The 27,911-nt window shown below is 42.6% G+C and overlaps 1 protein-coding gene across 6 annotated transcripts in view; it reads left to right on the top strand.

Annotated features, from left to right (window-relative positions):
• N4BP2 (NEDD4 binding protein 2) overlaps positions 1 to 27,911 on the top strand; it is a 219,002-nt gene that overhangs the window by 176,433 nt on the left and 14,658 nt on the right. For 5 of the 6 annotated variants that reach the window (XM_073608577.1, XM_073608554.1, XM_073608569.1 and 2 more), the window contains 5 exons: positions 2,747 to 2,859; positions 6,990 to 7,113; positions 8,753 to 8,935; positions 10,565 to 10,733; positions 13,974 to 14,097. In XM_073608577.1, coding sequence (XP_073464678.1) covers positions 2,747 to 2,859; positions 6,990 to 7,113; positions 8,753 to 8,935; positions 10,565 to 10,733; positions 13,974 to 14,097 — 713 coding nt within the window. Of the gene's footprint in view, positions 1 to 2,746; positions 2,860 to 6,989; positions 7,114 to 8,752; positions 8,936 to 10,564; positions 10,734 to 13,973; positions 14,102 to 27,911 lie in introns of those variants that run through there. The other variant, XM_073608585.1, reaches the window with a different exon arrangement.

Below are 27,911 nucleotides of genomic sequence, written 5' to 3'. Positions count from 1 at the left end.
ATGTGAGGTATTACTGTAATTGTCAGAGCGAGAGCAATAATTCTAGCACAGGACCTCCTCTGTAACTCTAAACTGGTAACCTGTAGAAAATTTTAAAGCGTCGCCTATGGAGATTTTTAAGTACCGTCGTTTGTTGCCATTCCACAAGTGTGCGCAATTTCAAAGCATTACATGTTAGGTATCTGTTTACTCGGGGTAACATCTTTCACATTATACAAAAAAATTGGGCTAACTCTACTGTTTTTTTTTTTTTTTTTTTTTTTTTACTCATGAAAGTGTCTTTTTTTCCCCAAAAAAATTGCGTTTGAAAGACCACTGCGCAAATACCCTGTGACATAAAAAATTTGCAACGACCGCCTTTTTATTCTCTAGGGTCTCTGCAAAAAAAATATATGTAATGTTTGGGGTTCGAAGTCATTTTCTAGAAAAAAATACGGATTTTAACTTGTAAGCAACAAATGTCAGAAATAGGTTTAGGCATGAATGGGTTAAACTTGAGGCATTTTGCATGGCACTGCTCAGGTTAATGCATGACCTCTGCCTGCAGTGTGAGACCTGACATTTCCTGTGAAGAAACTACATATACCACAATTCCTGTGTTGTCTAGCGCTGGTGCAAGTGAAAGCTACACAGATCTGACACAGACACAAACAATCAGAGCAATTAAAAGATAGATCACCATGCCGGAAGAGATATATTTCATCACATTAGTACTCTCACATTTGTGAAGCAACAGAGAGGAAATGGCAAGGCATACACAGGACACTGTGAGCCAGGACAATAGGCTGCCTGCCACTAGGAACAAGCTAGCTGAATGAATACGTAGACATAGAAAAATCGATCAGCTATACCAGTACAAATTGCAGCCATAGCATGTGAGCCTGTCATTAGAAAAAGGAATACGTAGTTAACCCCTTCCCATCCGCCCACCATGGTGTCCCCTTTAAAAGTTCTTAACGTCCAGGGGGGTGAAAAGGATTGGTGATCTTGTGACCACATGTTCCGCTGATTGAGTATCTTCATTCGTTTTTAAATCCTATATGTTAAACTCGTGATACTTTTGATATCCGTGTATTATATTATCCAAATATATTCTACACCCATTCAAGTTTACAGTTCTTCTTTTACTATTCCCTTTTAAAGGAAATTTACTATGTTCATCAAAATATATAACTTAAAACATGTCACATTTTCAGATGCTTCTATGAATATACCTATTCTCTCCCTATTCCTTTGTTTCATCTCTCAAATGCAAGCTTTTTTCATGTTCAGGGTGGATATGTTCCTTTCTCTATGCCCTCTTGCATAATGAACATAGCTAACTTTTCCTACTCACCCCTGAGATGGACTACACATGTACAGTGTCTTGAAAAAGTATTCATACCCCTTGAAATTTTCCAAATTTTGTCATGTTACAACCAAAAATGTAAACATATTTTATTGGGATTTTATGTGATAGACCAACACAAAGTGACACATAATTATGAAGTGGAAGGAAAATCATAAATGGTTTTCAAAATTTTTTACAAATAAATATGTGAAAAGTGTGACATGCATTTGTATTTAGCCCAATTTTCTCTGATACCCCTAACTAAAATCTAGTGAAACCAATTGCCTTCAGAAGTCACCTGATTAATAAATAGAGTCCACCTGTGTGTAATTTGATCTCAGTATAAATACAGTTGTTCTGTGAAGCCCTCAGAGGTTTGTGGAAAACTAACACTGCACATCACCCTAAACACACCATCCCCACTGTGAAACATGGTGGTTGCAGCATCATGTTGTGGGGATGATATCCAGCAAGGACAGGGAAGCTGGTCAGAGTTGATGGGAAGAAGGATGGAGCCAAATACAGGGCAATTTTAGAAGAAAACCTGTTAGTCTGCAAAAGAAACCGCGCTCTTATATCATCAATCACATATCATAAATCACCATAGTGAATAAACAAAAAAAAAAAATCAGTGACGATCCGTTGAACCCCTACTAAAAGGGGACCGCTGCCCATTGCAGTAAGCAGTATTGGAGGGCACATAAGATATAAACAAGGCCAAGGATAAGTCCAAGGAAAAAAAAACAAGCTTACTTACAACCAGCCCACAGACAACTGAATCAACCTGTCTAACAGTATGCGTTAAAAACAGGGGTTTAGTCTGCACACATTTGCAAATGCATGCGTAAGCTACAGAGCCTCGCCTAGGCACCCTGGTATCTGTAGTTCCTATCACTAACTAATGAGTGACACCACAGTGGAAGCACATGTATTCTGATGAATAGGTGGAGGGCAGATGGTCTGAGGGGGAGCCCCACCCCTTCTTAAAGGTGCAGGAGCCCACTGAGCACCCAGTATATAGCTCAATGGCTGCAAAGGTGTCAGTGCGTTACCTGACCAATACACAGTGATACAAAAAGGGGACCACTGCCCCCACCTATAGCTGACCATTGCAGTAAGCAGCATTGGAGGGCACATAAGATGTCAATAGAAACTGATGTAGGGCAGCCTGCTGATCCCTTCTCCCTGCAGTTTCTGCTGCAAGAAATTTATATGCCTAGTGATGACATCACAGGGAGAAATGGAAGCCATTTCCTAATACAGGAGACAAAAGAATAGTAAATCGTCCTCGAACATATGGGGAGATGGAGGTTTGGGGGTAAATGGTGGGTCATACCTACCTTTAGATTTCTTTGTTATTAAAAGATTCCCATTGTAATAATGTAATCAAAATAAATGTATTTTTTTTTACTGCAGAAGAAGCCTTTAGCATCTACAAACTGCGCTGTGAAAATGAAGGAGAAGCAACTCTTGGAACTGTTTCCTAATATAGAGCAAAATTTGCTTATGGACATTTTTAAAGAAAACAAGTAAGAAAGTTTTTATTTTCTTGAATGTAAACTATTAAATTCTTATGCCATTAAGCTTAAGTACACACTGGTTTCTATGCAGCTAATTTGCAGTGCATTTAGGAGCTTGTTCACACCAGTAGCCTTGTTGATCGCACACCCACTAGTGCGTGTAAGGAGGACAAGTGTTAGTGCATCGTGCACATAAGTCACATTTCAAATGGAGACGCGATAACAAATTAAGGCCAAACTGTAGCAAACAACTTTTAAGCACCCCTGTAAATGTAAAATTTTTTTTTAAGGCTCTAACTGACACTTTTTAGCTGGGCAGCTTGGTCTGTTGAGGGAAGTTGAAAAAGAAACTTACTGACAGGATCAGAATAAAGGAAAGCTAAAAATGTACTGCAGCCACCATATCTAAGAATTAGTAAGCTGCAATATAATACATTTTTGTTTTTGGCTTTAACCTCCTTGGCAGTATTCCCGAGTGTGGCTCAGGGTGAAAATTCAGTACCATTAGCGGTAACCCCGAGCCACACTCGGGATTGCATCGCTGGATCCTGGAAGAGGTTATTTACCTTGTCCCCGGGATGCCGCAATGTACTCCCGCTTTATACGGCGGCTGGATCCTCTTCGACGATCCCGCGACTGACCTCAGTGATGTGCGGACTTGGTGCTCTATTGACTGTGGTACAGATCATGCAGCGCCAAGATTCCCATTTACTGGAGCACCTGGTATCAACGTGGATGTTGAAGATGACAACCCCTTGGCATACCTCCAACTATTTTTGATTGATAAAGTTATTAAATAATTACGGAGACAAACTGGTACCAGGACCAACAAGCTGCTACGCATCAGAAGTTTTCAAGGAGCGGAAAGTGGGAACCAGTGACCAAAGAGGACATTTGGAAATTTCTGGGCCTAATAATTCTTCAGGGAGTGGTGGGGAAACCCCTGCAGAAGTGGTATTGGACAACCAATAAATTACTAGAAACTCCATTCTTTGGCACGGTCATGACAGAGTACAAATTTTCCTTGATAATGAAGTATTTGCACTTTAAAAATAATGAAGAATTTGACGAAACTACTCATCCAGCACCCAAACTCAAGAAGATTTGGGAGATATGTCAAATGATTATGAAAAATTTCCAACAGAGCTATGTGCCAGAGAGAGACATCAGCATAGACGAAAGTCTAATGGCCTACAAGGGAAGGCTCAGCTGGATACAATATATATCGTCAAAAAGAGCACGATTTGGTGTAAAATCATGGTTTGGTGTAAAATTTGATAAAACTACTCATCCAGCACCCAAACTCAAGAAGATTTGGGAGGTATGTCAAATGATTATGAAAAATTTCCAACAGAGCTATGGGCCAGAGAGAGACATCAGCATAGACGAAAGTCTAATAGCCTACAAGGGAAGGCTCAGCTGGATACAATATAGAGCGTCAAAAAGAGCATGATTTGGTGTAAAATCCTTCATGCTATATGAATAGAGCACTGGTTCAATTTGGAATTCTGTCCTATACACTGGGAAAGGAAGGAACCAAATTCAACCAAAAATACAGTAATTATGGAACGGCAACATCTTCAGTTCTTTCATTGATTGAGCCATTGCTAAATCAGGGCTATTGTGTAATTGCAGACAATTTTTACACATTTCCTGAACTCTGAGTTCATTCTACAGAACAAAACAGATGCCTATGGAACCGTTAGGGCTAACCGGCGTGACATGCCACCAACCTTTGGCAATAAGAAGCTCAAGACGGGAGAAATGGTTGCCTGGCAGAAAGGCAAAATGATGGCACTGCGATGGCGTGACAAAAAATGATGTGTGCCTAATGAGTACAATTCATAACACTGTCACGGTACACACAAAAGGTGGGAAAGACCTCTTGAAACCACAAGTGGTGATAAACTACAACAACACCATGGGAGGTGTTGACAGAGCCAACCAGGCAATGCCATTTTATCCAGCATTTAGAAAACAACAAAAAAAGTATTACAAGCTCTTCAGGCATCTTCTTGAGCAATGCTTATGGAATGCCTTCATTCTACTAAAAAAAAAAGTGACAAGCTTGATTTTGCGTGGAAAATTGCCAAACTAATCTTTCTGAACCACCAAACACCAACGGCTGTAAATAGAGCCAGACGTCGTGCTGCTGGTGTTGTCAACCCGGAACGCCTGGCTGGTCATCATTTCATGGACCACATCCTACCAACTGAAAAAAAGTCAGCACCCACTCACAAGGATGTACATGGTTTGTTGCTTAAAACGTGATGACACTGGAAGGAAAATCCGAAAGGAAAACAGGTTCTCTTGTCCTGATTGTGACTTCAGATTTGTGCAGTTCTGTGTTTCAAAATTTACCATACCCGGGATGTTTACTGAAGCAATATGACTAGTAATATTGCACCCTTGTTTGGCCCACAACAATTTCAGTGTTTTTGATTTCATTATATTATAGACTAAAATTTATTAAATAAAATGTATTATTATTATATTATTATTTATAGTTATTTATTATATTATAATTTATGATTTTGTGTTACAAACTTTATCATACCCGGGATGTCTATTATACTCTGGTTTGGACAGATTTAAGTGAGTTATTCCTAAGAATTACAGGCCTACAATATAAAATGCCAAATTTCCATGCAAAATAATTGTACCTCTTTCAGTATCGAAAATCTGACATAATCATACCACCAGGGAGGTTAATATCACTTTAAATGAATAAGCCAAAGCTAGAAGCTGATTGGTTACTATGCACAACAGTTTTAGTAAATCCCCTATGGTTTTACTAGCATGCATGCACTTAACATTTATTTGGATTTAACAAATATGTATTTTAGTTCTGTCTATCTATAGTTCTAAACGTTGGCAGCACAAATTGTTTCTGTACCTATTTTTGATGTTGTCAGTGTTTAGGACTGAATTTCAATTGCATTGATTTTTATTGAAATTTAAATAAATTTTCTAATTAGACTAATGTTACTTAATTTTTGATCATTTAAACCAGTGTTTTTCAACTTTTTTTCAGTCAATGCACCCTTTAGAAGTGTGCACAATCCCGGGGCACACCAGTCTGAGGGCTCGTTCATACCAGGAGGTGCGTTGGAGCACAAGATTATTTGCGTGTTTGCGCATGTTGCATTTTTTAATGGGCGTGGCTGTACATGCATTTGCTAGATGCATGGGGGTGTCATTAGGAAATACTGGCACCTACATGTGACTGCAAAAGGCAGCACATATTTGTGCGGTACAGGAAAATGTGCGATTTTGCACGTGTTGCCTCACTGTACCTAGTGTGAACAAGCCCTAAAATGTAGTCTGTGAGGCAAAGTTCAGTGATCTTAGGGTGTAACTCATCCAAATATCCAAATTCCCCCTTCTAGCACAAATCCCCCCTCCTAGTACACCCCCCCTCCAAATTCCTCCTCCTAGCACAAATTCCCCTGTTCCCAAATTCCCCCTTCTAGCACAAATCCCCCCTCCTAGTACGCCCCCCTCCAAATTCCTCCTCCTCCTAGCACAAACTCCCCTGTTCCCAAATTCCCCCTTCTAGCACAAATCCCCCCTCCTAGTACAGCCCCCACCTCCAAATTCCTCCTCCTAGCACAAACTCCCCTGTTCCCAAATCCCCACTCCTAGCACAAACCCTACTCCAACCCCCCGTCCCCTCTCCCAGCACAATCCTCTCAAATCCCCCTGTCTTAGCACAAATGTGGGCTGTGCTTAACTCCTGTGCAGTGTGTGGTCTGTGTGTGTTAACACATCTTTTTGTTTTGATGGCAATTGTACACATAGCTGCAGGGAGGAGGAGAGAGCCGTGCAGGCTGTTCTCTATCTCCTTGCGGGATTGCACTGGACAGGAGTTAACGCAGCGTATCGCTCAGACCGGGATGTGCCCGCGGAACTCCTGAGGACTCTTTGCGGAACTTCGGTTGAAAAATCCAGATTTACACTATTTTAAATGTATTTTAAAGGGATATTTTCCTGAAAAAATATGGAGGCAGCCATTACTAGGATTTATTTGGGATTGGCCAGTATTTAGCATAATTGCTGAAGGTGTTTTTAAATAAGTAAAAAACATGTTAAAAAATGAAAAATTAACTGACAAACACTGCTTTATATCCATTCTGCAGTTATTCTTTAGAGACGACAGAAGAGTTCATCAGCTCAGCACTAGAAGCTGATCCTGTGCAGAATGTTGTGGCTCAAGGGTTTAAACAGGAGCTGCCCTCATCAACTGACAGAATGAAGGAAAAGGTACTTTCACTTCATTGGAGTATAGAAAAAATAGAATCCAGCATATTGTCTGGGAACATATTCTCATTGTTGTATATTTATTAAAGGAATAAAATTTTTGCTTTGCAAATTGTATTTTCACATTTACAAAGTTATTGTGCACTCAGTTTAGTGAATAAGGTGAAGCTGTGTTATCCAATCATGTGCTGGCAAAATCCTGTTTTTGTTGGGGTGTTTTTAAAGCCCCTTCCACATGGGGTGGGCTCCGTTGGAGTCCGCCTGCTCAGTCCCTGTCCGCTGATCCCCGCTGAGCAGGCGGATGGCTGGTCCGTGTCCGATCCCAATATGCAGAGTGGACACGGACACAGCAATTTTCCTCTATAGGTGATTGGATGTAAACAGGCCGCCTGTCCGTTTACACCTGACTGCCATCCAAACCGCCAGACAGATGGGGAACGGATCCCCATCTGCTTGTTTTTAGCAGATTGGATCGGATGTTGGAGGGTGCGTTGACTCCCACCGCTCCATAGAGGAGACTGGAGGGGCTGAGCGGGGCCACCTGAAAAACAGACAGTGTGAATGCGGCCTAACTGCCCTTGATTGGACAAAGAAAGCACAGCTTCATTCCCTAGTGTAGTGGAAAAACAACTAGCATCTGTTGACATAAATGGATTCAGAGCTTTTTGTAGTTTTGGGGGGGAACTGTATTTGTACTCTGGCAGGACTTTTCCTTTTTTGGAAAAATATTAATTTTTTTTGTCCTGAACTTAATCGCAGAAATAAACGAAAATAATGTGGCTTAAAAGAACTTGAACAGGGTTTATTTTAGAAAGCCAGACTTGACATGAAATGTACGTAACTGAAAATGTCATACCACAGATCAAGTCATTGGTTACCTATGTTTAATTTGACCCATTTATCTAATATGGTAAAAAAAAAAATAGCCCTAAAATATTGCACATACAACATACCACAAAGATTGTGCAATCATGTATGCAAAATAAGGGGGAAAACAATAAAAGAAAATTGGCTTTAGCAGTAGGAAAATAAATTCTGTCTCTCTCTATATATATATATATATATATATATATATATATATATATATATGTGTGTGTGTGTGTGGTTGATTCTCTAAGGTTTTATACCTTAATGCATTCTGTGCATTAAGGTAAAAAACCTTTCTCTGCCTGCTCCCTCCAACTTGCTATGGGGGCACACACAAGAGAGGGGAGCGATGGCGGGGGACTTCAAGAGGAGGATTGGGGACACTGTGCAATACATTGCACGGAGATGGTAAGTATAGCATATTTTTTATTTTAATAAAAAAAAAAAAAAAAAAAAAAGGTTTACAGTCACTTTAAAGTGTAAGTTCACCTTTACAGAAAATCTGTAAGATGACCCTACACTGGACCCACTCCTCATCCCCCCAGTCCCGCTGTACCAGTGTCCCGCGATTTCCTGCTTCACTGGTCCGGGGATTTTAAATCCTCCTCATTCTTTTTTAAAATCCCATTGACAGTTTTGTATTTGGAATAATGACATGTTTCATATGTTGTGGTCTTTTATAACACCTTTTTTTTTTTTTTTTTACGTGTGTATTTTTTGTAACTTTATTAATTGTTATAATTACGATATTGACTTATTTACCTATATTTTAAAGAGAGCAAAAGAAGATAAAGAAGATCACGGTGATCGCTTTTTCCAGGATTTGGAATCCCCAGAATATGATGACTTCAGGGCAGAAGCCCTTCTGTATCATCGGAAGCAGCAGGAAAGCTACAGGAAAGCAGCGGAAGCTCACACCCGGGGAATGAAACAAGTTGCAGCTTTTTATGCACAACAGGTTAGTTTTGTTAAAGATGAGAGAATTCAGTTAAATGACAAATAAGTAAATTTAGGTCTCATTTTGAGCTACACACAGATCTCCTGGATTAATGTAAATATCAAAAGTTGGGTGACAGTTGGTGGTGCTACAGCCTGCCTCTTTCTAAGGTAGCCAATAGATGAATCAGTTTTTTTTTTTTTTTTTTTCGTTCAACCAGCAGGTTGAACAAAAAAATTGACTAAATGTCCTCATCCACACACTCGAGGGGGGTGGGGAAATCCTTCCCGATGAGCTATTCTATCCTTTCCCCCCATCAGAGTACATGGATCAGTGTTGCAGGCTATAGCCTGCAGCACTGATCAAGCGGGGAAAATCCAACAGGGCAGTTGTACAGAAGTTGATTGGTAGATTGATGTCCATATTTGAATAGAAATTCAGGGATTTCAATCCATGTAAGGCGGGCTTTACATAACAAATTGACAAATTTTAATTTCTTTATAAGAAGACGTGCCCCCCCCCCATGATAAGTAGCGAAAAATGGCACGTTTAGCCTGAGAGGGGACTTCTTTATAAAAAAATATTTTCTTGTTATGATCAGCACTAAAGCAATAATTAATAATAAAAAAAACATTTTGTTTTATTTTTTGCAAATAAATATGAACTACTGCACACAAAATATTTTGTATTTTCATTTTCAGCACTCTGGGATCCTTTTTTCATGTTTACAGTTTTTCCCGCTTTGCTGAAAATAAGTCAATTGTTCGCAGAGCTCAATATCTGAAGCTAAAATGTGTGCATAACCGAATTAGTGCAAGGACAGAGGAACTGAAACCGCCTCTGCTGTAGTCTTCTTTTTTTTTTTTTTTTTTTTTTTTTAGAAAGACCATAATGGTCTGTGAATTCTTATTTACCGCAATGATATGGTGTAACATAGTCACATAAAACATTGCATTATATGGAGAAAGGTGAGTCAGGCATAGTGTATCTGGCCGCGTATGAGCCAGAATAGGGTCCTGTTATAAGCATGCTTTTGGTCTGCACCAGATTTTTATTACAGGACAACTTCACCTTTATTAAAGTTGCCTGCCCATGAGTGTATCCCTTTTGAAGTAGTAATAGCTTTCCTCCAACAAGGCCCCAGCTAGCTCTCTTTTATACTGTGCATGTGCACCACATCTCTTTTCCTTTCTATTGGTAAGGCTCATGGCAGCCTTCAGTGGTCAGAGTACAGTTTACCAGTAGGAATGAATGGGGCCAGAGCCTGCACGCACAGTATGACGAGTAACTGTCTGGAACCTTGTCGGAGGAAGATTGAGATTGCTAGTTTGGGGATGAAGGTAAGTACTGTGCCAAGTGAGCTGCACTCAGGAGAGGTGGGGGGATTTGATGAAGGACAGATTCACTAAGGGTGCCCTTTGAGCTACCCTGAAGGGGCCTTATTATACTCTGCAAATGCATAACCTGATTCACTTAATTGTTCCCTTTTCTGATATGCTAAATAAACAGAGTGGCCATTTGGACTCTCTTACTACCTGCATAACGTGATTTACGTAGTTTGTATAGTTTTTTGCACTTTAATTTCAAAGATTGTATGATTTCATTTGACCTGTTTTAAAGTATAAATGCTTACTACCTATTCTTCTCTAGGGCTATTTATATGGGCAGAAGATGAAAGAAGAGAATCACAGAGCAGCTGTGCAGATTTTTGAACAGGCTAATGAGTACCTCCTGCCAGAAAATATATTAGATTTACATGGACTTCATGTAGATGAGGCTATAAAACACTTCCGCAGGGTCCTGCAAGACAAGACAGAAGGTAGTATACTGTTCATTCCCGATTTGTTGCTGACCTGTATTCTGATACTGTGTGCCAGCAGACTAAGGCTAGGTTTACACATGTCCAGTGCGAATGTCCCCTCAGTTTTCACTGCGAATTTCCAAAGCAGCTGTTCAGATGCAAATTTTTGGAGCCGGCTGCCACCGGCGTCTTTGTTATTAAGGAGAGGGTCGGGAACAATGGAAGAAAAAAAAACGGCGTGGGGTCCCCCCCAAAATTCACCATGCATGCTGAGTCTGTAAAGTCACAAGTGGGGCAGTGCAACCAGGTGAAGTCGCCAGGTGGCCCCGCCCCTTAGCTATTTAAGAAATGTCGGACAGCGGAGTAGACCGTCAGCGGAAGCCTTCGATGCGAGCGGAGTTGCCCATCCCCCCCTTTCCTGGCCTGTCCGGCTGCCTGCTCGGACACACTGGGATTCTTTTTTAGTCAAATTCATGTTCAAAACTGATCAGATGTGCGATTCCAAGCTCATTGCCTTCTACGGGAACACACAGTGCTCAGTAAGCGCACAGGACTCTCTCTAAATTTTCAGCGAATTTCGCACTGCCGCTGTACCACAAATATGTTATCCTGCTCCATAGAAGTTTTAATACACATTTCATGCGAATCGGATGTGGGTCAAAATGCATCCAATTAGCATATATGTAAAGTGACAGTTTATATGCTTATAGCTCATACTTAAAGTGGATAGAGTGGAGATGGATTAGAACACCTGTCAGCTTTTTATTGCTGTGTCCCTTTTAGGGAGATTCACACTCTCTATTTGTCCTGGTTACAGTTATCACTGAAAGTAAAAGAAGAATCCAAAATTTTGGGTTGCCCCCTAACAGAGGGGAAATCTTCCAGTTCTGGTAACCTGGGGGTCCCCCAAAGGATTCCTTTAATTTGCTGGGATTGCCTCTCACTTCCTGTTTTGGCTATGGGACAGGAAGTGAAGTGAAATCACCCCAATGCGACACAGATGGCAAAAAAACAAAAAAAATCTGACAGGGGTTATAACCCTCCATAACTCTATCCAAAATGTTTAAAAATATGCCTTTAGTTCTACTTTAACCCCTTCACGCCTAAGGGTAGAACAAATGTTAATGCTTAATCACAATTTTGCGACATGTGTTAGTAAAACTGTACTTATCATCACACCTACTTTGTGCATCTAGGTGCATTATACCATGTTTTTTCAGGACAAATTTTTTTTTTCTTTTGCACATTGATTATCCATGGTTATTGTGCTAGAAAGGGAAGCATTGTGTTTATTTTCCCTGTTTTGGAATAGGTGGCACTGTGTTTTATATGTATTAGTATGTAGGTGTAGAGACCACATTTTTGAATTAATATTTATTTATTTTATTGAATTGGGATGTGTTAGCAGTGCAGCACTGTTTTTATTGTATCTTATCATGTTTTAATATTTTGCATGTTTAGCGCATCAGAGGTTTTTTCTTTATACTGAAAAAACAAAGCTTATTTTCAGTTCTTTAAAACATTGTTTTTTTTGTGTCATCTTATATAAATGTAGTGCACCCAATGTAGGGCTGCAAGTGAACTGGGATCCCCACCCACCTATATACACTCCTCACTGCCTCCAGCACACTTGCTTGCAGAACTTCAGGCTCAGCTGGGACACTTTTAGTGAATCTTTCAAAGCACTCAGCCAGATCAAAGCAGAAGCCCTTTTAAAAGGCAAGGACCCTGGGCCCCTTTGGTTGTGTACAAAGTCCAGTGTCCAGCTTACATCTCTGTGGCTACTGATCTGATACTCTCTCCACAGTCTTCCCAGACCAGCCCACCCAGCTGACTCCTCAGGAGATCTCCTGGACCTGCTGACTCTCTCCCGCTGTCCTCTCCTTGACCTGTGCCTCCAGGAAGGATTCCTCCGTGTGTTGTAGAGGGTCCTTCCAGCACCTGAGCCTCAGGTCACCCTGTAACACTCCCCCCCCCCAGGGGGCACCCTCAAGGGCCTCCTCAGCACTTCCTCTCCATCTTCCACCCAACTGCTGGCATAACTCAAGAGCATTTAAGAGGTGTCCGCCCCCTGCCAGCCCACTTTGCTGGGGCCCTCTTCAATATTCCAAGCAGCTCCTCCTAGACTCCCCCCTTTACTTCTGGAAGCTTCTCCAAGGTTCTAGAGAGCAGGGGGAGACAACAGAGATGCCGCTTGATGAGTCCAGCCTTCCTGAGTCACTCATTCCTGACCCAGATTCAACCCAGGCCTGGCTGCCAGCCAAGTAAAACTTACCTACTCAAACAACTATGTACACTAGCACACTTGCTAGAGGGTGCTACATAAACAAAACAAAAGCAAAGTACATTTCAATACATAGCTGTGTGTGCTATAGACTAAGTTGCCTGGAATAGCTTAAAATTGCCAGTCATTATATACTGTTGAGCGTTGTGATGTTTTTTACCTGAAAGCTGCCACAAGTCTGGAAGATTTTCGTTCATTTTTGTCATTTGACTATTATTCTTCACAACTCTTTGAAGGTAGTTGAGGATAGGTTAACATGGAAGCAACTGGGTTGTCTAATATGGAAACACAGAGTATTGATAATGCATAATTAACAAAGAGCAATTAATAATGCAGATTGATAATAATCTGCAGAAACCCACTATACATATACAACTACATTAGCTTAAGTTTCGTACACATGATCAGAAAATTGGCCAAAAAAATACCACTTTCTAAGCGATCATATGATAATCTGATCGTTAGTACACAGCTTTCAAGAGCCGATCACAACAATTCATCCAAAATTATCCGAAGGGACAAAAACAAAAATTTCCTGTATGATACCAGATCATACGATTTTTGTTAAATCAGTACAGTATTTGTTTAAAATAAATCGGAAGTGCAAGACCACGCATGCTTGGAAACAAAGGAATACATTACAATACAATACAATACAACACATTACATCACTTCCAAAGTTGCATTCTGTCATACGAGAATTTTTGTAAGTTGAGTAATCTATTCATTTTCGATATGAGACTAGCATGCAAAAAAACAGACGATCATTCGTCCGATATTTTCATCGTGTGTACGAGGCATAGGATAGGAAATAATTCCTGTTGGCATGGTGTTGCTATAGGTTTTTGCACATTTAAATATGTTTGTAGCTAATAGCAGTTAATTAAATAAAACTGATTTTATTCTAGTTCAGAAAATAATATTTAAAAAAGCATCCACATTTTAACTTTGCAACATTTTTGTGTGTGTGACAGATTATCGACAGAATGGAGGCAGCTCGCACCTTCTTGTGATAACAGGAAGAGGGAATCGTAGCCAGGGAGGTGTTCCACGCATTAAACCAGCAGTCATAGACTACCTCACAAATCATGACTACAGGTGAGTCTACTTTAGGGCTGAAACAACTAATCGATTAATCGACAACTAATCGATTATGAAATTAATCGATTACTATTTTCATAATCGATTAATCGGCCAGTAAAATAGTGGGGTTAAAAAAATAAAATGAGCCCTTTATAGTACAAAAAGAGCAAATCGCTACTGTAAATATTACTTTCACCGTTCTACAGTAAAAAAAAATGAACCCCTTACAGTTGCGATTATTTGCTTTTTTTGTACTATAAAGGGCTCATTTTAGTTTCTTTTAACCCCATTATGTTACTAAACGTCTTAGACCTGGTTCACATCTATGTGTTTTTTGGTGCTTTTTGCAGAAACACACTACAGTTAATTTAACATGGTTTCCTATGGGACACGTTCACATCTATGCTTTTTTTCAGCCGCTGCGTATTTGGAAAGGGTCAAGGACTTTTTTTTTTCTTAATGCAAAATGGTGCTTTTTAGGTTCAATATACTTCAATGGAGAAGCTGCAGAAAAGCATGTAATGCGTTTTTGCAGCAATTTGTATTTTTTAATCTGCCCAACAACAAATTGGCCAAAAAACAGTATTTCTCTTCTAATAGTGTATACAGTATATCTCCTCTAATAGTAAATATACAGTATATCTCTTCTGTCTGTTATTCTCAGAGTGGATTCAATATTTTGCTCCCTAACCATATAGTTGGTTGTTTATATTTACCACTGCATAGAGATATTTAAGAATGAATTGCCTTTTTTTTTAAACTTTACATATTAACTAAATTATACACCACACTTTTTTTTTAAGGTTATTAACCGATTAATCGATTAATCGAAACAATAATCGGCCAACTAATCGATTATGAAAATAATCGTTAGTTGCAGCCCTAGTCTACTTTTAGTAATACACTATGTCAGACTGGTCCTGAATTTCCTTCGTTTCCTGCAGAAAGTGTTGCTAGCCTTTCCTACACTTGTCAAAAAGTTTGCTGTCAGTTGCCTGTTTGAAATGTTTTGTACAATTGATCTGTATTTCATCCGGTGTTAACTCATCATACTAAATGCATCTGGAAAGATTTATCAATTCTATATCCTATTACTAGCAGTTTGCAACTTGATTTAAATTTCCTTCCTGTGCAGCTCAAAAGCTATTATATGCCACATTTTAATCTTAAGCACTTGTTAGGTGGTTGAGATTTTTGAGGCAAACCTGGCCTCTTAAGTGCCTACCTTAACAATGGCAAAATCCAGCTACCCTTTTGGTATCTGTTATTACCCATTATTATTAGTCTTTAAATCAATTCATGTGTAACTATTTAAATCCAAGGCCCAGTCTGTACACAGAGGCAAGCTTTTCCCCAAATTGAAACTGCTCCCCCCTTTTTAACTATTAACTGACAGATACTGTTCTGCCTACTAAGGCTCTGCCATTTCTTTATCTTACATCATAGGACACAGAGCCTCAAGTAATTACTTGGTGGCTTATGGGCCTACCTTCAGGTGTTGACACTGGTATAACTAATACATGAAGTTGACTCCCCTATATAACCCCTCCTCCTTCCAGGAGTCCTCAGTTTTTTCGCCAGTGTCTAAGGTGTTCGTCACGAGTGAAGATGTGCTCTGAGGAGCTCCAGGGAGGGATCCATGCTGGATTTAAAAAACCTCCACAACCGGATCCATCCTTGCCACTGAGGCCATAGGATGGTACCTGGGCCTCGCATTGAAGAACGAGGTTTTGCCTGTAAGCTTCTCTTTGAGAGCTGGACCCTAGGAACCAGGACTCTTTGTGGTTTTTTCATATTACCTAAAGTAATACAGGTCCAAAGGAGCGGAACCCCTTTAAAAAGGGCCCCAGTCTTTGAAGGTTTAACTACGCTGCCCGCCGTGATGGGTGAAGGTTGGATCTGTCTGTTAAATCAGCAGTATCCTGCAGCGAGGATAAGGTAAGGGGAGAAGCCTAGAAACTGTAAAGAGTCCACCTATGCCAACTGTATGCCTTAAAATATCTCCCCTAGAGGGAGTATATTACACTTGCCTAGTACAATGCCCTTTTCAGCAGCTCTGTTGTCTGGCTATAGCAGCGGTTGTGATCCCTGCAATCAGAGGGGAGTTCTTAATTGAACAGATGGTGTTCCTCTTCTGAGGGATCTAAAGGGGTTACAGCAGTAGCTAGGAGCTTAACAAACACTGCTGATAAAAATTCCCCTCCCCCTCCCCTCTCCTCTCCTCCTGGAGAGGTGCGGTAACAGCTGACACTTATGTGTAATCAGGTTCTCACCTGAGGCTTAACACAGACGCTCTCAGTTCATATGCTGAAGACAGAAGTCTGTCACACTAAGAGACACAGGAGCGCTGGGCATGTAAAGGTGTGTAAACAGGCATTTCCAGCACAGGAAATATTACGGTACTCAGCATCAAAGGCTGATCCTTATTGTGACAATGTTTTCTTTTGCTAAAACTATTGTTCAGCAAATACCATAATTTGTTAAAGTGCCTCTTCTGTTGTGCTTAGCACATTTGATTTCCAGTGTACCACAAAGGTACCAAGGATTCCACCCCCAGGCGCTGGGAACTCCAGTCATGCCTCCACACTGTCATCCTCTCCAGAGATACCTGACATGGCAAGCCAGGGTGAGTCATTGGAAGCAATTGATGGTGCAACTGCTGCTCACACTTCAGCCCCTGTGTATGTGACTGAAGATGCATTCTCCTCTGCCCTGTTGGGCTTAGAAGGAAGATTAGCGGCTTTAATCGCATTCTCCATCCAAGAGGATAGGAAGCATGCTAGATCCCCCTCCCCCACCTCAAACCCCTTTTTCCAAGGGAACAGTGGGCACAGGATGAGGTGTTATCCTCAGGTGATCACGGGGGGAAACAAGCCGAATTTTCCTCTGCAGAGGAAACAACTGTTGATGAACCTTATGCAGCCTCACAATCTGACAGATTGATGGTACAAACTCTTACAGAGATGGTTCATTCCACTTTTTTATACTACTCCTAACAGAGTAAACTGAAAGTCCAGGTCCCTTCTTTGGTTTTTTAAAAAAAAAAAACCTTTTACAGCACTTATTTATGCTGATTGGGATCATCTGGATAATCTGAGAGTTTCTCAGTTCTCTATCATGGAGGAAAAATTCACAAAGGTTGGAAAGTACCAGCAGTAGACGCTGCGATTTCCAGCATCAAGATGCATAATTGCTTAAAGTGGATGTAAACCCAATGTCATCCTTTCTAAACTGCTGCCATAGGGGTTATCTAGAAGGATATAAATACCTCCTGCATGTATCCTTACCTGTCAAATGTCTCCCCTCTGTCTGTTATTAGACCCGAAAAACTGCAGATTCTGTGGGTGGGTCTGTTGTCTGGAGCTCGGTGGGTGGAGTCGTGATGTCAGTAGACTCCCCACCCACCTCTACACTCCTCCTTGTCAATATGCATTTTCTCCTGTGTATTTCTAACACTGAACTTCTGCTATGATCTCCAACATCCAGTGAAAAGACAGGAAAGTAACCACATGACTTCAGCATGCCAAATCATACTGAGGTGTGGAACAGCCAATCCTTGAGAGCTGCTAAAGAAAGGAGTGGAGGAGGGAATTAAAAAATAATGCCTGTGTCTCAGGCTGTCACTCACAGCAAGGGGGAGTATTTGACAAAGTTTTTCTCAGTTTGTCAAGATTTTTCTCACTGAGCAATAAAAGGGGATTGCTCAGAGATGAATTAAAAAACAAACAAAGGCGCCTCTAAGTGCAGAAGGTAAACAATTTTAATACCCCAACTGGGTTAAAAACACTTACAAAATAGGAGTGGTTAACAGGCACATCGTGGGTAAGGCTGCATAGGAAGGGGTCACGATCAGAGGAAGCCTTCAGGAGGATGGATGTGGTCACTGTCAGCAGCGGTGTAAAGCACAGGGAGCGCTGTGAAGCCGGCGTCGTCAGCGTGTGAGGGCTGCGAACCCGGAAGTGATGTCATCCGATGAGCGGCTCTGTGACCAGCCTGAACCGCAAACGAAGGGCCAGAGAGGGGATGTGATGTCATCAATGAGGGACGCGTTTCGGAACCGTCATTCGTTCCTTTCTCAACCTCCTGGGGTATTAAAATATTTTACCTTCTGCACTTAGAGGCGCCTTTGTTTGTTTTTTATGTCATTTTAGACCCTGCTTCAAGTCTTTTAAAGTTGCAGCCCTTTTTGCTGAAGATTACCATCCTCTCATCCCTATCCACCAACATTTCTCCTGCTCATTTTGGACTGCCGATCCTTTATAGAGACATTATTTGGACTACAACAGTCCTGTGCGCCCTATACCACTTTTTATTCTCAGAGATGAATTAACTCTGTGTGGCAAGACTGGGCTCAAATGATAGGAAATCTTATACTCTACAGTATGATATTTTTTAAAAAAAATGTTCGGGTTTACATCCACTTTAAGCATCCAACAGATAAGGAGTTGGAATTTTTTTGTTAAAATCCTCCTACCAATGGTGCTATGTTTCGCCATAGATGCCATAAAAGACCCTATCCACCAGGCGTCTCGGCGTGCACTTGTGCTAAAACACATGCTTAGGACCCTGTGGTTAAAAGGGTTGGTCAGCCGAAGCATCTTGCAAAAAAGGGGTGTCTGACTAGTTTCCCTTTTCATTGGGGAAGGTTTGGTGAAATACATCCAAATGATTTCTAGCAGTAAAGCTCTTTTGTCCAGTAGAAGGTTTAAATGTCCTTTTATTTAAAGTGAATCCACAACAGCTCACAGGTTAAGTACTGTGACGGCCAGTGCAGCCATGGGAGACTTCTTGACAGACATGGGTTCAGATCTTCATGTCGGCGTTCGCTAGTGAAGGAGCCACTCCTCACAGGTTAACTACTCTGATGGCCAGCGTAGCCATGGGAGGCTTCCTGAAAGACGTGGGACCTCGTCCTCACGTTGGCTCCTTGTGACCTTGGACAAGTCACTTAAACAGATTCCTTCCCCTGCGCAGGGGCAGCTGTCTCTAGGCAGCGGTGACGGCCTCCACCGTCAGACTCTAGGGCATGATTTCCAAGAAATACTGTTCAGATCAACTTCATGGTAGTCCCTGCACTACTTTGGTACCACTTTGATGCGACTTGAGGTCCATAAACCTCTAGAATACACAGGATTGTTTCCTGTCGCATCAAAATCGCGCCACCACATATTCTCGGCGGCAAAGGATCACGGTAAAATCACGCAACTTTGGGGTTGCAATAGTGGAAACTGCGCCTAAGAGGAGAAAATATTCAGTCCCTGTATACATGATTGAAGATGCGTTTTTCCTCCGCCCTGCAGGGCCTAGAAGGAAAATTAGTGACTTTAATCGCATCCGCTATCCAAGGATGGGAAGCGTGTTAGATCCCCTCCCCCACCTGAGATCCCTTATCAAGGGTACAGTGGGTAGAGGATGAAGCATTACCCTCAGGTAATCGGGAAGAAAGGCAAACCGAGTACTCCTCTGCAGAGGAGACAACTAGAGTTGAACCTTTTTTCAGCCTCGCAATCTGAGAAATTGCTGGTACAAACCTCTTACAGAGATGATTTGTGCCTCTTTCAAGCTACCTCTAGTAGAGTCAGCTGATAGTTCTGTTTTTTCTTAAGTTCCTTGGAACCTTCACTGCCTTTTTCATGCGTTTCCTGTACATGTACAGAGCCACGCAGAAATTCAACAGATCCATTCTAGATCTAAAAGAATCTAAATCAGTTCCTGACGATCCGCTCCTTTCTATGGAGTCGATCAAGTCAGTAGTTTCTATCCTGCAAGGAGGAAAACTTCTAGCGCCTATCGGCATCAGGGATGCATATCTGCATGTCCATATATTTCCTGTTCACCAAAGGTTACTGCGGTTCAAAGTAGAACAGCAGCATTTCAGTTTATAGCCTTGCTCTTCGGGCTAGCTACAGCACCTCGAGTGTTCACAAAGGTGCTAGCCCCACCTGTAGCCAGGTCAAGGGCACAGGGCTTAAACAGTCTTGGCATACCTAGACGATTTATTGCTAATAGACCAATCGTTGTTCGGAGTAAGGTGTACGCACTACAACCAGTTACCTGGACAGGTCTGGGTTGCATTCTCAACCTAGTAAACAAACAAGATATTTGGGGGGCACACCCTAAAAGATGCATTAAACATGGTGCAGCCATAAGACCATACAATAGAAGAAAATATTACAGCGCACACATGCAAAAAAGACATTTACCTCCAGCAAGGCTAGTTTAAAACACCTAAACATTTTCAAAAAACATTATCAAAAATATGGGGATTTGGTCACACCATATTGCTATATGGTGCTAAGCCCACTTACTGCGTCAAAGTACCCCATGATCAGTGGGTCCTACACTGTCCATAGACTGGGAGATCCAGTAAAATATAAAATATTACAGCGCACGCATGCAAGGAGGTAAATGTCTTTTTTGCATGTGTGCGCTGTAATATTTTCTTCTATTGTATGGTCTTATGGCTGCACCATCTTTAATGCATCTTTTAGGGTGTGCCCCCCAAATATCTTGTTTGTATATTGTATGGATTCTTTTTTTTTTTTTTTTTGCCACCTCAGTGATTCTATTAGAGACTTAATCCACTTTGTCAGTGTCATCTATGTCTCTTCTTTTTTCACATCATTTGTAGCATTCTATGCAGATATACAAAACATTTACCGTATTTATCGGCGTATAACACGCACTTTTTTCCCCTTAAAATCAGGGGAAAATCGCGGGTCCGTGTTATACGCCGATCCCCTGCGATCCGGAGCTGCCAGATTTTCAAAATCGCCGACCGCGATTTGAAAATGGCGGCACCGAAATACACAGTGCCGGTCCTCGGCTCTTCTCGGCCACTTTAATCTTCACCCGAGCGCCGCCCGAACCTAGCCAAGTGTACTCGGCTAGGTTCGGATAGCTCCGCTCGGGACTACGAGTGGAGCCGGAAGTAAACAAGAGCCGCCGAGGACCGGCTCTGTGTATTTCGTCGCCGGCGGCGCCATTTTCAAATCGCGGTCGGCGATTTTGAAAGACAGGATGGCAGGGATCCGGGATCACGGGATGCGAGGCTGCACTGGGGAAGGCTGCACTGGGGAAGGCTGCACTGGGGAAGGCTGCACTGGGGAAGGCTGCACTGGCGAAGGCTGCACAGACATGGCTGCACAGGGGCAAGGCTGCACTGAGAAGGCTGCAATGATGGGCATTTAAATGTAAGTTTTTTTTCCTTCAACTACCCTCCTAAAAGTTTTTTTTTCCTTAAAATTCCCTCCTAAATTGGGGTGCGTGTTATACGCCGATAAATATGGTATTTACTTTAACCAGTGCAAAATTCATCATACAAATCTTCTTTTCCTCTTTTTCCCCCCGATACCCCTCCCTTACCCCTCTCCCCTACCCCCTTTCCCTCCCCCCCCTACCTCTGTGTACACTTAATTGATATCCCTCTCTTTAATCGAATCTGATTCTCTAACCCTCAGTACTACTCCATGATTTTTTAAATTCCTTCCAACTTTGCCAGTTATTTCCCCCCCCTGCTGAATCGGCTTCCCTCCCATAACCTCCTTCTTCCATATGTTGAATGCCTTCCACTGCATCAACCCACTCCCAGATTGATGGGCATTCTACCTTCTGCCATTTTTTTGGAATTATCTTTTTAGCCGCATTCAGCAGGTGTGGTACTAGGGTGTTTTTATACTTTTTGACCTCCCTTCCTATTCCATGATGTAAAACTGTCCAGGGATCTGCCTTTACTTCTATCTTTGTTATTTCTTTAATGAACCCCAAGATTTTTACCCAATAACTTAATTTCGGGGCAGTCCCACCATATATGGGCCATATTGCCTATTCCTTTACACCCCCTCCAGCATTTCGATGTTTTATCCTTTTGGTATTTACAAGCTTTATCTGGGGTAATATACCAGCCCGTTAGAATTTTATAGTTCATTTCAGCAACATTGGTGTCAATCGACGAGCCGTGGGTCAATTCCAGTACTTTCTTTAACCTATTACTATCTAACTGCACTCCTAATTCTTTTTCCCATTTTGTGATGTATGGAGGTACCTCGCTGCTACCCAACGTCAAACCCATTTTATAAATTTTAGATATTATACCTTTAGTACTGTTCGCCAAACATATCTTTTCCAACTCTGATAACTCCTCCCCTGACCTTATTGGCTGTGGTAGACGATTGACAAAATGGCTTAGCTGAAGGTATCTCCAACGATCTAACACCCGTGTATCTTTGTTGTGTTTTAATTCGTGAAATGCAACAATCTTCCCCTCTTTTATTATGTCTCTCAATTGTACCTTTTCCTTTTTAATCCAGCTACCACCAATTTCCCTTTTCCCCGCTGCAAAATAATCGTTTTCCGCAAGTGAAATTAAAGGGGAATTATATGTCTTGTTTACTTGTTTATATACTGTGTCCCATACTCTAAGAACCACCTTTGTCAATGTGTGTGTGTTGCCATCTAATACTCTATAATGTGGGGGATTCCAAGTTATGTGTCCTAAATGTGCCTTACTCAAACTATTTTCTATATTCACCCATCTCTTCTGTTTGTTCTCTCTGATCCACTCGATCGCTCTTGACACCAATATTGCCTTATAATAGCCCTGGATGTCGGGCATCGCCAGACCCCCTTTCTTTTTTTCCTGTTTTAATATATCAAAAGACACTCTGGCCCTTCTGTTTTTCCAAACTGTTTTCATAATAATTGATTTGAGTTTTCTAAAATAATACTGTGGGATAGCCAATGGGAGCATCTGTAATTTGTAGATGATTTTAGGTAATAATATCATCTTTATAGCATTAATGCGTCCTACCCATGAAAATGGTTTGCCTATTATCCTTTTACTCTCAGCTTTTATTTCATCTAGAAGTGGAATAAAATTTAACTTAAAGATCTTCCCTAATGAATTTGCCAATTTTATGCCCAGATAGTTTATTTCTTTTTTCCATATAAATTTAAATTCCTTTTTCAGCTTACTTTCCTCCCTCTTACCCAAGTTAATGTTTAAGATTTCCGATTTTGCCGAGTTTATTTTGAAGTTTGACACTTCTCCATACTGTCTCAGGACTCTAAGTATGTTTGGTATTGTAATTCTCAGGTTAGTTATGAAGATCAGAATATCGTCGGCAAAGGCCGCAAACTTATGCTCCTCATCCCCAACCCTGAAACCCCCGATATCCGGATCCTCCCTAATCACCGACAGCAAAGGCTCCAGGGAGAGGACAAAGAGCAAAGGGGACAGGGGACACACCTGTCTCGTCCCATTTTCCATTTCGAAAACTTCCGAGGGGGAACCATTAATTCTTATCAAAGCCGTAGGATGGTTGTACAAAGCACGTATCCGATTAATCATTTTCGGGCCCAGTCCCATAAATTTAAGGGTTTGGAACATGAACCCCCAGTCTACTCTGTCAAACGCTTTTTCCGCGTCTATAGACAAGAGTAGACCTGGGGGTCCCTTGTCCTTAATATGCTGCAACAAAAGAAGCGTTCGCACGCCGTTATCTCTCCCTTCTCTTTTTGGGGTGAACCCCACTTGATCTGGGTGTATCCATTCGCTCATTCTCTCTTTTAACCTATTTGCTAAAACTCTAGCATATAATTTTACATCTGTGTTAATCAGCGATATTGGCCTATAACTAGAACATATCGTTGCGTTTTCTTTCTCGAACATCACGTGACACAGAGCCTCAGTAATTACTGATGGGTTATATAGGTATCACTGGTGATTGGACACTGGCACACCCTATCAGGAAGTTCAACCCCCTATATAATCCCTCCCCCTTGCAGGGATACCTCAGTTTTTACGCCAGTGTCTTAGGTGATGGACGTGTAAAGATGTCCTGTGCTGAGCTCCAAAGGGAATATCCTAAGATCCTATACTGGGGCAAGCCAGGCGAACCGGATCCATTCAAAGTGTCTTTTCATGGCCGAATTGAATGGTACCCGGGCCTCGTCTCCGAAGAAACGAGGTTTTACCCGTAATGCTTCTCTTTTTAGAGAGCTGGACCCCGCAGATCAGAAAATGGCTTTAAACTTCCTAATTTCTGGCGAGGTGCTTTACGGTCCCAGAACTGTTGGATCCCCCTATTCGTAGGGGGCCCCAGTCTCTGACTGTTTTTTCAAACGGAGCCCACCGTGAGAGGTGAAGATTGGGTCTGTGTAAACAGCACCCTGCAGCTGGATAAGGTAAGAGGAGATTCCACAGAATTTTTGAGTTCTAGTGGCTTTTCTCCTTTAAGGTAAATGCATGCTATGCCTATTGTGACCACCGGGGGCTGCCAAGAGTACAAACCTGCACATGCTGACTGTTTGTCTCAGTGTTTTTTCATCGCTGTCTATGTCCCAGCGTCTCAAGCCGGCTGCAAGGTAAGATGGAAGGGGGGATTTCTCATGTTTGAATGTTCCCCCCCCCCCCAGGCTAGAGAGGGGCCACAGGGGTCTAGAAAGTGGTTATACCACCCAGGCTCTGTGGCCTAATGGCCACCATCTCTGAAGATAGCCATTCAGGCAGATCTTGTTACCAGCCTCTCTCCCTCCCCCCCCCCCATCCCCAGCCCTTCTCCAGAAGCATGACAGGAGAGTCGGCCAGCGCGGGAAGCGCTCGTTTTTTTCAAAACTCGAGGGGGGGGGGGCGGTAGAGGAGGGGGCGGGACGTCAGCACAGGTGCTTAGACTCCCACTCAGGCCAGCTGCAGGCTATTAAAGGCACTCTGTACAGGTGCACACAGCCTTCTGAGAGACACAGAGCTGACGGTCGCATGTAAGGTGGGACACAGGCATTCTCCTAGGCAGCATTTACTGAAGAAACACCAGACTGAGCATTGGGTAGCAAGGCTTTTAGCCAGACTACATCGCTCAGCGGGCAGTGTTCATTTGTATACCTCACACCTTGTTGCTTTGCACTATGGGTAGAAGAGGTTCAAGCACCCCAGGAACCAGAGACACTAGGGGATCTCGTTCAGGTTCTGAGGGCCCCCTGTCAGCAGCATCCTCCCCCCCTAAAGATGGGCCAGGGACGGCTAGCCAGGGAGAGCCATCGGGGTCAGGGGCTACACCTGCTTCTGGCACTTCAGCCCCTGTATATATTACACAAGAGGTTTTTTCCTCAACCATTAATGGTCTAGAGGAAAGATTAATGGCCGTGATTACGTCTTCACTCACTGGAAGAAAACGCACTAGGCTTTCCTCTGTTCCCCAAGACCCTCAGACAGAGGAGCTCTGGGATAAAGGAGATGAATCCCTTTCAGAGGATCGGGATGGGACGGATGATTCCTCTTCGGAGGAATCAGGTGGAGAGGGACTCTCTGCGACTTCCCAAGAGGAGAAAGTCTTAGTGCAGATCCTTACTGGATTGGTCCGCTCCACATTTAAGTTGCCCATACCTGAAACTGCTAAAGAATCCTCTTCTGCTTTGGGGTCACTGAAACCTTTCCAAGCAGCACATGCTTTTCCTGTTCATACTTTACTTGAAAAGCTCATTTATTCTGAGTGGTATCACCCAGACAAACGTTTTTTTCCGCCGAGAAAGTTTTCAACACTTTATCCGATGGAAGAAAAGTTTATTAAAATGTGGGGAATACCGGCTATTGATGCCGCCATTTCCTCCGTAAATAATAGCCTGACTTGTCCTGTAGACAATGCTCAGGGATCCTGTAGATAAAAGGATGGAATCCCTATTGAAGGATGTTTTCTCCTTAGCAGGATCAGTGGCCCAACCTGCAGTAGCAGCGATTGGAGTCTGTCAATACTTAAGAGACCATGTTAAGCAGGTCATCAAAGTATTACCTGAACAGCAGGCCCAGGGGTTTGCTAACCTTCCAGCGGCCTTATGCGTTGTGGTTGACGCCATTAGAGATTCTATCGTGCAAACCTCCCGTCTTTCACTGGGGTTGGTGCATATACGTAGAATCCTATGGTTGAAAAATTGGTCAGCCGAAGCACCATGTAAGAAGCTACTGGCTGGGGTTCCATTTCGTGGTGCAAGGTTGTTTGGAGAGGACTTGGATAACTATATCAAGAGAATCTCTTGTGGGAAAAGCACTCTCTTACCTGTCAAGAAGAAGAGTAAGCGTCCCTCTTTCAAACGGACTCTTTCCCCAGCGCCGGGGGCTTCAGCCTCCAGGCAGTCTCGACGGCCGCCTCTATCAGGGTCCAGAGACAAGAGTCAACCCCAGGGACAAAAGAAGTCCTGGGGAAAGAAGCCTACTAGGCAAAACACTAAGACCTCTGCATGAGGGGGCGCCCCCGCTCACTCGAGTGGGGGGAAGACTGCGACAGTTCTCAGAGCTCTGGCAGGAGGACTTCCAGGACAGATGGGTAATCTCCACGGTAACCTTAGGGTACAAGCTGGAGTTTCAGGAATTCCCCTCTCCTCGGTTCCTCAGATCAAGTGTTCCCAGAGACCCAGAGAAAAAGCAGTCGCTCCTTCTAGCGTTAGAGCGACTTTTGTCGCAGGAGGTCATTATGATAGTTCCCGCAAAGGACCAGGGATTGGGCTTCTATTCCAACCTTTTTACGGTCCAAAAGCCAAATGGGGATGTCAGGCCCATTCTGGACTTAAGGGATCTGAACCGATTCCTAAGGATTCAATCCTTCCGCATGGAATCAATTCGAACAGTAGTTCCCATCCTGCAGGGAGGAGAATTTCTGGCATCAATAGACATCAGAGATGCATATCTGCATGTGCCCATTTTTCCTGCTCATCAGAAGTTTCTGCGCTTCGAGGTAGGAGGGCGCCATTTCCAGTTTGTGGCTCTGCCTTTCGGGATAGCCACTGCACCTCGAGTGTTCACAAAGATCTTGGCTCCTCCTCTGGCCAGATTAAGGGTTCAGGGTATAGCTGTCATAGCATACCTAGACGACCTGCTCTTGATAGACCGGTCGGTAGCCTCTTTGAATGGAAACTTGAGGACCACAGTCAGGTATCTAGAACACCTGGGTTGGATCCTCAACTTAGAAAAGTCTTTCCTAAAACCAGTAAGAAGACAGGAGTATTTAGGTCTGATTATAGATACAGGCCAGGAGAAAATATTTCTACCCCAGGCAAAGATCACTGCTTTGAGAGAGCTGATTCTGACAGTAAGGACCAAGAAGGGTCCCTCAGTCCGCCTTTGTATGAGGCTACTAGGGAAGATGGTGTCTTCATTCAAAGCAGTTCCCTATGCTCAGTTTCACTCAAGAATGCTGCAACACAGTATTCTGTCGACCTGGAACAGGAAAGTTCAGGCATTAGACTTTCCGATGCACCTGTCGCATGCGGTGCGTCAGAGCCTCAATTGGTGGCTCATACCCGAAAACCTGCAGAAGGGGAAATCCTTTCTACCGGTTACCTGGACGGTGGTAACAACAGATGCCAGTCTGTCAGGTTGGGGAGCAGTTCTGGAACAGGCTGCGGTCCAAGGGGTATGGTCCAAGACAGAGAGGACCTTACCCATCAACATTCTGGAGATCCGGGCGATACATCTAGCTCTAAAGGCCTGGACTATCAGGCTACAGTTTTGTCCGGTCAGGATCCAGTCCGACAATGCCACAGCAGTGGCTTATGTCAATCATCAGGGAGGCACCCGGAGCCGAGCTGCTCAAAAAGAGGTGAACCAGATCTTAGTCTGGGCAGAGATGCATGTGCCATGCATATCGGCAGTTTTCATCCCGGGAATAGAGAATTGGCAGGCGGACTATCTAAGTCGCCAGCAGTTACTTCCAGGGGAATGGTCTCTGCATCCCAACGTCTTTTGGGCCATATGCTAAAGATGGGGGGTTCCAGATGTAGATCTCTTTGCATCCCGATTCAACAAAAAGATAGACAGATTTGTGGCAAGGACAAAAGATCCT

This window comes from Aquarana catesbeiana, linkage group LG01, assembly GCF_042186555.1.
Source record: "Aquarana catesbeiana isolate 2022-GZ linkage group LG01, ASM4218655v1, whole genome shotgun sequence".
NCBI classification, from domain to species: Eukaryota; Metazoa; Chordata; class Amphibia; order Anura; family Ranidae; genus Aquarana; species Aquarana catesbeiana.
The sequence above is the reverse complement of the archived record's forward strand: the minus strand, read 5'-3'. Positions and strand labels throughout refer to the sequence as shown.